This window comes from Sclerotinia sclerotiorum, genomic scaffold (genome assembly GCF_000146945.2).
Source record: "Sclerotinia sclerotiorum 1980 UF-70 scaffold_7 genomic scaffold, whole genome shotgun sequence".
NCBI classification, from domain to species: Eukaryota; Fungi; Ascomycota; class Leotiomycetes; order Helotiales; family Sclerotiniaceae; genus Sclerotinia; species Sclerotinia sclerotiorum.
This window is the reverse complement of record NW_001820829.1, coordinates 1,593,978-1,604,393: the sequence shown is the minus strand read 5'-3', so window position 1 is coordinate 1,604,393 and position 10,416 is coordinate 1,593,978. Positions and strand designations below refer to the sequence as shown.

At 42.1% G+C, this 10,416-nt stretch overlaps 4 protein-coding genes across 4 annotated transcripts; 3 read left to right on the top strand and 1 right to left on the bottom strand.

Annotated features, from left to right (window-relative positions):
- Positions 1 to 154: 154 nt before the first annotated feature.
- Positions 155 to 460, top strand: SS1G_06195 (predicted protein; the record flags this gene model as incomplete). Its single annotated transcript, XM_001593223.1, has 3 exons — positions 155 to 210; positions 269 to 337; positions 436 to 460. The coding sequence occupies 3 exons, from the start codon at positions 155 to 157 to the stop codon at positions 458 to 460; spliced, it is 150 nt and encodes a 49-aa protein (XP_001593273.1).
- Positions 461 to 1,976: 1,516 nt separating this feature from the next.
- SS1G_06194 (dynein light chain, cytoplasmic) lies at positions 1,977 to 2,682 on the bottom strand (the record flags this gene model as incomplete). The annotated part of the gene is made up of 7 exons (XM_001593222.1): positions 1,977 to 2,041; positions 2,097 to 2,166; positions 2,231 to 2,257; positions 2,320 to 2,354; positions 2,447 to 2,480; positions 2,536 to 2,558; positions 2,646 to 2,682. The coding sequence occupies 7 exons, from the start codon at positions 2,680 to 2,682 to the stop codon at positions 1,977 to 1,979; spliced, it is 291 nt and encodes a 96-aa protein (XP_001593272.1).
- A 686-nt stretch (positions 2,683 to 3,368) lies between these two features.
- On the top strand, positions 3,369 to 6,178 carry SS1G_06193 (hypothetical protein; the record flags this gene model as incomplete). The annotated part of the gene is made up of 3 exons (XM_001593221.1): positions 3,369 to 3,596; positions 3,673 to 4,473; positions 4,679 to 6,178. The coding sequence occupies 3 exons, from the start codon at positions 3,369 to 3,371 to the stop codon at positions 6,176 to 6,178; spliced, it is 2,529 nt and encodes an 842-aa protein (XP_001593271.1).
- A 1,118-nt stretch (positions 6,179 to 7,296) lies between these two features.
- Positions 7,297 to 9,869, top strand: SS1G_06192 (hypothetical protein; the record flags this gene model as incomplete). Its single annotated transcript, XM_001593220.1, has 3 exons — positions 7,297 to 7,516; positions 7,569 to 7,784; positions 7,834 to 9,869. 3 exons carry the CDS (start codon positions 7,297 to 7,299, stop codon positions 9,867 to 9,869), a joined length of 2,472 nt encoding a protein of 823 aa, XP_001593270.1.
- Between the last annotated feature and the right edge of the window lie 547 nt (positions 9,870 to 10,416).

Sequence of the window (10,416 nt, the reverse complement as noted above, 5' to 3'; positions counted from 1 at the left end):
AACCAGGGGTAGCTGCACCATAGATAGTTCTAGATTGTAGCCGGTAGACTGGACTTCGAGAGTCTCCACGGCTCTCTGCCCTGGTCTCCGTTTAGATACGGACAATGCTAGGCGAGTCATATCAAGGAAAAAGGAGATACGAAGATTCGCTATAATGTGTGATCGTATCGTATGTCGATCTGAGAAGTTTGCTACGATACGGGCCGTCGAGTAGGTTTATCCACGCGGCCTTCTTGTGATCTAATCGGGAGGGATGGGATCGTCATAGGGCATCGGTATACTCACGCACGATTGCTATGGAGAGGGTGCTGAAGGGAGATGAGTTAGAGGGCAACGAGTGAGAAAGGTACAATATCCTCTCTTAGCATTTGTATCAAAAGTATAAGAGCGGATAAAGTCAGTATTAGAATAGGTATTAATATCCTCAAGGCTTAGGGAGGTTAGCTTGTCAAAGGCATAGAAAGCGCGGGGGGGGAGGATGGGGGATAGTTGGTAGTGGATAGTGGATGGGGGATAGTTGGTAGTGGATAGTGGATGAGGGATATATGTTAATTTATGCTGTATGTGTATACAGTATGTATATGATTATCTAGTAGTTCATAATTTGATATTAGTCACTAGATATAGATCTAGTACCTAGTATGATATAAATAAAATAAAATAAGAAAAATAATATATTACCGCCCTAGGCGCGCGCGTGAGGGTAATCGGTTCACTGGTTAGTTCGTTGGTTGATTGATCGGTTGGTTGAAACAGCAAATAAATAGATTAATCTTACTGATCCATATATATACCTAGGTATATACCTAGGTACCGGTATATATATAATTAAATATCTATTCGTATTTAAGTTTCATAATAAAGTGGATTAATCTTATTACTTAAAAATACTCGAGTATATAGTTGGTTAGATGTTAGACGATTAGAAAAAAAAGCTAGTTATATAGCGCTATTATAATTACTTGAGATGATAGATGGTAGATAATAGATTGATAATAGATTGATAGAGAGTGAGTACTAGTATACAGAGTATGAAAGTATTTGTGTGTAATTAGGTACCTAGTAGCTACATACCTATCTAATAACTACCTACCTAATATGATACACCTGAGCATCTAGGTACTATTAAGTACCTAGTAAGTACCTAGTAAATATCTATAAAGCTAAATTCCTTTGGAGTTAAAACTTCATACAAACAAACAAACAAGCAAGCAAGTAACTGTTTGTGTTGGATGCTACCTACTTGGAGTACCTACTATGATTGGAATTAAGAACAATACGAGGCGCTTACGCTTACGTCTATGCTTATAGTGGATTCGCGGAAGTATGCGGTAAATTTGGAAAGTTTGAGATTGAGTCATAATCTTACATTAGGTAGATATATGGGGTTTTAGAGGATGTTGAGCATGGGATGGAGATGGGGATACATTATTCTTTCAAGAATAAAATGAAGGCTGAGGAGGGGATTTTGTGAAGAGAGAGGCAGAAATAGAAAGGTGTGGATCGGATTGAACTGTTGGGATGATATAAATGGGCAGTTGAATGTTGGGATGGACTTGAGATGATGTGTAAAGCATGATGCTTGTGAAGATTTGCTGAATACAAATGGCGCTTAATGGTACATGCCCCTGCTGACCATGCGATTTCTCATATGGAAGATAGAGACAGAGAACTAACCATTTCAACAACTCGCAAAACCATTACTTCAACAGAGCTGAAGATCTTGAGAATAAAGGCATACACCACAAGTTGCACACCCATAATGTCAAGATCTTTGTTCAATTTTTCCTGATATCATAACGTATTCGAAAATTGAAAAAAAACGCCAGGCCAATTTGTGGTGCCCTTTTCCTAAACACCGCTTCACCTCATTATCACTTGTTCTCTTTCGTATCCCCTCCTTTGTTACATGGAAGCCTTCATCAAATGTCGAAGAGCTGTTCGAACCATCTGTGGGTGGAAACGAAACAAAACATTTATTGGGTCTTGAAAAGGAGAATCGCGCAATGGCCGAGGTAGAAATAGATGAAGTGTTTTGTTTCTTAGAAAAGTCAGATAGGGACGACAAAAATACTAAAGCTTGAGGGGAAAAGTACCATGGGTGACAAATGACCCAAAGTTTCGTCCTACGATACAATGCCATGTTGGGCCTCGTTTCTCATCGAACTGATGTGAATTTTTAGCACCTAATCCTTTGTTTAATGTATTGGCGCAAGACTTATAGACGTACAGCTTTCTTGATGTATTGTGCGATGTCCTAAGTAGATCATATCAATATGTGAAGGAGGTCATACAAAACTTATAGGTGAGCTATCTTACTTTCTCAACGGAATGTTTAGCCATAGCTTGTCGGCCTGTATGCACCATATCAGTATCTCGCACATGTATTCGATCCGCCCCCGCCGTTACCCGGTGGCATGGCATCGGTTGGAAAGGCCCAACGTACAAACTTCAATAGCCTCATCTGACATGTCGTCGCTCTATGATTAACTTAGTTGCCGCCACAGATTCTCGCATAGATTCTAACCAACTCACCATATCGACCGACTTAATTTGAGCTGCGATTCATCATGGTTAGCTAGGATATGACAAAAGAGCTTCGAACGGTTGAAGAAAGGTCTTTGGGGGTCGAGACTTATGCATACCCGCGAGGCTTTCTTCCGGTTGTTGTGGAGTTGCCATTTTGGTTATTGAGATGCGATGCGAATTCGTTTTGTAAATATGTAATGGAAAAGTGGTAGAGTTATCGAGATATGGGATTGTTCTTCTAGAATACAACGGGAGGTGTGGAGAAAGGAGGAACAGAGAAAGGCTGATAGTTTAGCCGAAGTTTTACAAGGCAAGGTACAAGTACGAGATAGTTAATCTAGTGGCAGGATATATATATGGTACTAATTTGGAAAAGAAAATAGAAGAATAAAATACGATAGTGAGCAGCCTAGATAATAAGTACTATCCTAGTTTCAAAGAATATTTACTTATGCAGAGGAGGTTGTATTTTTTTCGATTTTCTGTAATCTTATTTGATTTATTTGACACCTAGGTAATTAGTAAGTACCGGTACTGGTGGTACCTGCCTATCGGGCATGTCTACGTAGTAGATTTCCGTTCCGGATTTTCTTGCATCGGGGTTTGAGCACGGATCATCATGTGGTGCTACAGATTTAAGCTCAAGGCTAAGGAAAAATGTGCTAGAGTAGGCTCCGCTGCGGATTTCATTCCCTTGAAAAAAAATTATTTGATCATCGAACAAATTCACCTCAGAACCCTTCCAAACGTACTCTTGCGCCGTCATACTTCATCACATCGAATCAATGCACTGAAAACATTACGATATACACATAGACTTACATTATCTACCATCAAACATGGCTTCTTCACGTATATTCATAAAGGGCCTTCCTCCAAATATCACCGAGGATGAATTCAAAACACATTTCGGCGCGAACCAAGAAATCACAGACGCAAAATTGATCTCTCACCGGAGAATTGGTTACATTGGATATAAAACACCAGAAGAAGCTGTAAAGGCGGTCAAATATTTTAACAAATCATTTGTACGATTGTCGAAAATCGGCGTGGAAATTGCTCGACCTGTAAGTAATTTTTCCAAAGAAAAAAAACGAAAAGAAAAAACAAATGTTCATAACATGGATATTAACACCATTGAAGATATCGGATTCTTCCCTACCTATATCGAGAAAAGTACAACGTGAACAAGAACGGGAAAATAATAAGATCAGACACCTCAAGCAGGAGGCTGATGCCAAAGCCTCAGAAAGTCTTAATACTGGAACGAAGAGAAAACGAAGTGATATCGATGCAGCAGATCCTAAATTACAGGAGTTCTTGGAAGTCATGCAACCCGCTTCGAAGTCAAATTCGAATATGTGGAAAGCCGGAGCCATGGATGATGATATTGAGGAACCACCAATGAAGTTACAAGCCATTGAAGTACCAGAAGGAGAAAGCGACGACGAATACCAATCAGTACCTAGTAAATCTAAGAAGGCTCCTGCAAAGCCCATCGACCCTCAAGTACCCGCAGCGCCGGCTGCACCAATTACCTCAGCTATTACTTCCGATAATGCCGACCCAACGGACGAGGTGATGGTCGATACACCTTCCAATAACGTTGAGGCCACAGATGATGATTGGCTAAGAAGTCATACGAGTCGGTTGTTAGATATAGTGGATCCGGAAGATATAATCTCCAAGACACAAAACTTAGACGTTAAGAATGTCGAGGAGGTGACGGCAGAAAAAGCAGAACCCAATCCACCCGTTGAAGATATGGTTGTCGATGCCGAATCAGAAGCTATGGAAGAACAGCCGGAAAATCCAGCTTCAGAACTAGATGCGACAATTGAAACGATCAAGGCTAGTGGACGACTATTCGTGCGAAACTTACCATATAGCGCAACGGAGGATGATCTGCGGAAGCACTTTGAACAGTATGGAGCTCTAGAAGAAGTAAGTAAAAATGCTTGTTGGCATGTTTTCTTTTTCTCTTGGCTTCATGATGAATATCCAGATAGGGACAGCTTATGCTTTCGAGCATGTGATGTGAACTGGTCGAATATTTTAGTAGATGCTTCGTCTTTTCTGAAAGCTACCATTAGTCATTTTTATGTCTTTGCAATTCGCAATAGTATAGCTCACTGACGAAAATGTCTAGATACACTTGCCTGTAGATGCCAAAGGTGCCAGTAAAGGGTTTGTGTTGGTTCAATACACGGACCCAAATGCTGCTGCTGAAGCATATCATAATGTAGATGGCGAGCCTTTTCAAGGAAGGTTATTGCACATATTGCCTGCTGCAGCTAAACGAGACAATAAGCTAGATGAGTTCGCCATAGCGAAGCTTCCATTGAAGAAGCAAAGACTTCTCAAGAAGAAGGCTGATTCTTCCTCAAACACTTTCAATTGGAATTCCTTGTATATGAATCAAGATGCTGTCAATTCATCGGTGGCTGAACGTTTAGGGGTATCGAAATCCGATCTTCTTGACCCAACTTCTGCAGATGCTGGAGTCAAGCAAGCTATTGCCGAGACTTCGGTCATCCAAGAAACGAAATCATATTTCGCAAACAATGGAGTCGATCTTGATGCGTTTAAGAAACGGGAGCGTGGAGATACTGCTATATTGGTCAAAAATTTCACCTATGGCATGACTCTGGAAGAACTTCGGAAGACGTTCGAAGAGTTTGGCCAGGTTATCCGTGTTCTCATGCCTCCGACTGGTACGATCGCAATTGTTGAGTTTGCACAACCAACACACGCAAGAGCAGCATTTGCCAGCCTTGCATATCGACGTATGAAAGATACAGTACTTTTCTTAGAGAAGGCGCCCAAGGACCTCTTTACTGGTCCTGCGCCTAGTCAACCAGTGGCAACAATTGACAGGAATGCGGGTAAAGCAGCAGATCCTAAATTCTCAACATCTGATCTGCTCGAAAGAGAAAGTGGCGCTGAAAATGTGGATACAACTACCTTATTCGTTCGCAATCTTAATTTCAGTACCACAAGTCAACGTCTCACGGAAGTTTTCAAGCCCCTTGATGGCTTTCTATCGGCACGCGTTAATACGAAGACGGATCCGAAGAAGCCCGGCCAAGTCCTTAGTATGGGTTTTGGCTTCATAGAATTTAGGACCAAATCTCAAGCACAAGCGGCAATCAAAGCAATGGATGGATACACACTTGATAACCATAAATTGCTAGTCAAGGCTTCTCACAAAGGAGCCGATGCTGCTGAAGAGAAGAGGAAAGAAGACAGGGCTAAGAAGTTGGCAGGCAAACGCACGAAGCTCATTGTTAAAAATTTACCGTTCGAAGCTTCCAAATCCGATATTCGCAAACTTTTTGGTACGTATGGACAGCTGAGGTCGGTGCGCATGCCCAAGAAATTCGACCACTCAACACGTGGTTTCGCTTTTGCAGACTTCATTACGGCTCGTGAAGCGGAGAATGCACTAGAGGCTCTTAAGGATACTCATCTTCTTGGCCGTCGTTTGGTCATCGACTTTGCATCCGAAGAAACTGTTGATGCAGAAGAAGAGATTGAAAAAATGCAGAAGAAAGTTGGATCACAAGTCGATAAAGTTGCCTTACAAAATCTTACTGGAGGAGGCCGCAAGAAATTCAATATTGAAGGCAACGACGCGGATCTAGATTGAGGAAACTCACTATAGGTATTTATCAATAATTTGCATATTCTATTAAGATCAAATTCCATGAATTATATTGTTCGCAAAATGGCAAGTGTCTATCTCCCTTGCCGAATCTACACAAAAATCGACTTAATGGTACCCCTGCACAGAATACCCTCGATGGAAAACCCTTTCATACTTGAATGGAAGGGAAATTATTCCTCTAAATCCAATAATTGATTTAGTCTAAAGTTCTCCAACGTAGGGATTATTTGCTGTGGTAAGGTTAAAGGTGTTTTTCAATATGTTCTGCTGGTATCATCAACTTTTTACTCCCTCCCTTCGTGGGTGCCATACAAAGAAAGGATGCGATATCATCCTATGTGGTGATTATTTATTTCCCATTTAAAACTGTGCCTGGATTGTTCATCACAATCATACTTGTAAGCCTTTGAGAAAATTGGTGAAGAGGAAATTGCATGCTCGCGCAAAATGAAGCATTCCTCACGTTGCTGTGACTTCCCCCGCAACGTGATTTCCTTGCATTGGTGAGATCAGAGGTGGGGCTATTTTTGGCCTTTGAGCTCTGCAAGCTTTGTGGCGTTGCAAACGTTTACCTGGCTGTTAATGAAGGTAAATCTGGCTGATCCTCATCGAAACCGCCCTGCATCCTAGTCATATACATTCAATATACTTCACCTCCTTAATAAGCTGCCAGGGCCTCTTCTACTTCATTCTTAACCTTGTGTCATTCCCTCGTGTAAATTCAGTCTAAGCTTCGCTGCCATTCCTCCAAACATTTTTCATAGCAATCTTGATTCTTCATCGGCCACAAACGCATTTTTCCTGCACAGCCTACCTTGATTTTGCTTGCGAATGCTACACTGACTGGAATTTCGAACACATCGAAGCATTCTCGAACCTCAGATTATACCATCTAGTCGATGGAAGATCCCCGTAATACTTTGCCATCAGGATATCCATCGCAACAGCTTCAGCTGGACGAATCCAGTGGGCTATCGAGGCTCAAAGAGCCTCTTTCAGATTCTGCGGGTAACGCTCAGCTTCACGAGCTGGCGTCGGTACATATATATCATGATAATAAGAGACACTCGATGAGGGGACAAGAAAGGTCAATGTATTCTATGCCTACTCTACCATCACAGCCTCTGCGCCCACCTGTCGGCAACACCCTTGAATTTCGAAAACGACACAATCGGCAACAACGTTTCAACAGACACAGTAATCGTAATCCTATAGTTGATTCGCCTCAGTATCAAGCATACCGAGCTCGGGCAAATCGTGATGGAAACAACTCCAGTGACTCGAAGTGGCCCGAGGTTCTTGAGAATGCGTTTCTTGATGGTTAGTATAACACAAGCATCGTAACAATGGAAAAGAACTGACACTGCCTAAGCTCTCCTTGCCATCCCTTATATGGGAAGACGAAAGTTTTCGTTCAAGGGTAAACCTCATGGTCGGAATGAGCTCATCAGGGAATACATTTGGATCGCATACAAGAATACACTAGCTCCTGGTCAGCGTCCAGATCCTACGATGATGCGCAACCGAAAGCAGGTTTCTAGTCACATTCAAGTTTTAAAAGGATTTTTGAATCCACACCCTGCACTATGTAAGCAATTCATACCGATGTTCTTGAAGTGTAGTCTAACATTTCTCAGTCCAGCGCCTCTTTCCACCGAATAAGGGACCCAAGAATGGTTTCGAGGATTCATTCAAGAAGGACCCTACACTTATAGCACTTTCGCAAGGCCGACTACCCAGCAGACGTCACGATCATTATGATGGTCTCAATCAAATAATACTCAGTAATCATCATCCTATGAAGCCTGCTGCATTCTGGTTGCTCATGACACCTTTTGCTCTACCAAATGAGCGAAACGGAATCATGAAGACCGAACAAGATCTTCGAAGAGACGGCCTAGTACTCCACAGGTACTCGGGTTTATCATCATCAAAGCCACGCGGAAGTCTTGAATCAATAATGCACTGGCGACAAAAGTTCCCTCACTTGGCACAATTGCATTCTGCCAACGATTTGAATTGTGATATCATTCATATGGATGTGTCGTTGGATCTGATGAAAACTCACGCTCCAGATAACAGTGAGCTCCTCACTCGATTGGAAATGTCCATACCAGGGCAAGATTATGCTGGTTTCAAATGGCAATCTGTAACGAGCTTAATTAAACCCGCAGAGCTATACGGTGATCCTACCAGGGACCCGGTTCTAGAAGGCACGGCATTACCGATGACGGTCCTCGGGATGACCGAAAGCGAAACTCGAATTAAAGTCGCAATACCTGCTGAGACTTGGGCGTACACATTCACACAGCTTATGAACCTTCATTTTGAAATCGAAAAGAAACGTCTTTCGCAGTCGTTCAGAGGGGATGGTTTAGGTCGTCCCACAAACTCCGTTCGAGAGTATGTTGACCGAATCTCAATGTATCAAGAGCTACAATCTTCGGCCGGTGATAGAATGCCATTTATCCGACGAGCCATTCTCATCTGGACATTTCATAAAGCTCGCAGTGGAGAAGGAAATGATACTACCTGGCGTTATGTTGACCCAGCTCCTCGACGCCACATGTGCATGTCACCACCACCATATCTTCACAACCATAACTTTCCTAACCTTGAACATTACAATTCCTGGCCGGAATCACCTCTTCACCTCCAACAGCCCAATATTCTCGACTCTTTTGTGCAAAGCCTTGCTGCTCCTCCGCACACAGCTAGTCGGCAATCTCCCTTTGATACAACTGGTTATACATATCCTTCTCAGCATTTCGACATGTCTAATGAAAATATAAGTTTCGTGTCCCATGCAACTGTGGACAGCGAATCTACACTTGTAAATGACAACGATCCTACAAATCAAATCGATAATTTTTTGACTAATTCAGCGGGAGTTAATATGGGAGCTTACGGGGATGTGAGCGGTCATTATTATGGTCATTTACCGACCAATACCGTTAATGCCAACGAATCATTTGATGCGGACCCAGCGTGGGCGAGTTATTCCGTGCCAACTAGTACGTCGTGGGAGCACAGTGAGGAAACCAAAGGCTTAGCATGGCCGGATACAAGTACCCAGATTGAACCTATCCATAAACATTCCTGGTTGAACGATGCACAAGAGCAGAAACAGACACAAGCGGAATGGAATGGAGAAGATATGGATATTAATGGTGTTCATTTTAATGAAAGGGACAATGTCACTGGTAAACATGGAAATGAACCTCCTTGGTCGGATGTGGTGATGGGTAGTAGTCCGAGTAAACAGAATGAGAATGGGTATATTGAGAATAATATAGAGTCGAAATTATTACCTTGGATTGAGCAGGCTACGGCGGAAGAAGAGGCACAAGCACAAGCTAGAAGGAATGCTGTGGATTATGGGGATGATGTTGTGGGTGTAGGTGTTGGTGTGGGTGTGGGCGTACAGCTGGAAGGAAATGTTGCAGAGGATGTTAATGAACATGATAACATTACGAAAGACGAACACTTCGACCATCACGATCGCGATTCACATAAGCAAAATCATCATCGATCTCATCAACACGATTCATTGGAACAAACAGAATGGCCCCGCAACGACGAGATTAATGGCGTTGGAGTTGAAGTTGACGTCGCCCACTCTAACGGATACGATTTCGAACACCTAGATGAAAGCATCTCTGTGAAATCTTGATTCCGATTTGTTTTCTAGCATACCTACCTATCTATCACTACATTCTCTGTTACAAAAGGTGTCCAGTTGGAATTTTCCCTCGTTTTTAATTTTATTTTCAAGGCGAGCATGGGTTTCGGGCTGGTTGATTGATGGTTTTTTATTATTCGATTGTGGAAATTCTTTTCTGGGGTTAACTATTGGTTTATTTTGAGTCTTCATTTAGGGTTACTTATTTACTTCTACCTATTTACACATAGTTTTTAATATTCATTCATTTTACTTTTACTGGCTTTTATTGATGTGTGGTACAATTACAATTTGAAAATAATTCCCTGGGTTCGTCCGGATTTGGTGAGGCTAGGAGGTTGTTGGTGTAAGGTTGAGTGAGGTTTTCAGGGGAAACCTTCAGTGCCTTGCTTGGTGCTTCGCTTCCCTTCGCTTTACTGATACTACCATCTATCCCTTTCCTATAATTAGTGATTATTGCCAGTTTCCCTTGGGGGAATTGATTGATTGCAATTAATCACCTACAGGATGTTAGGACTTGATTATATATTACTATTAC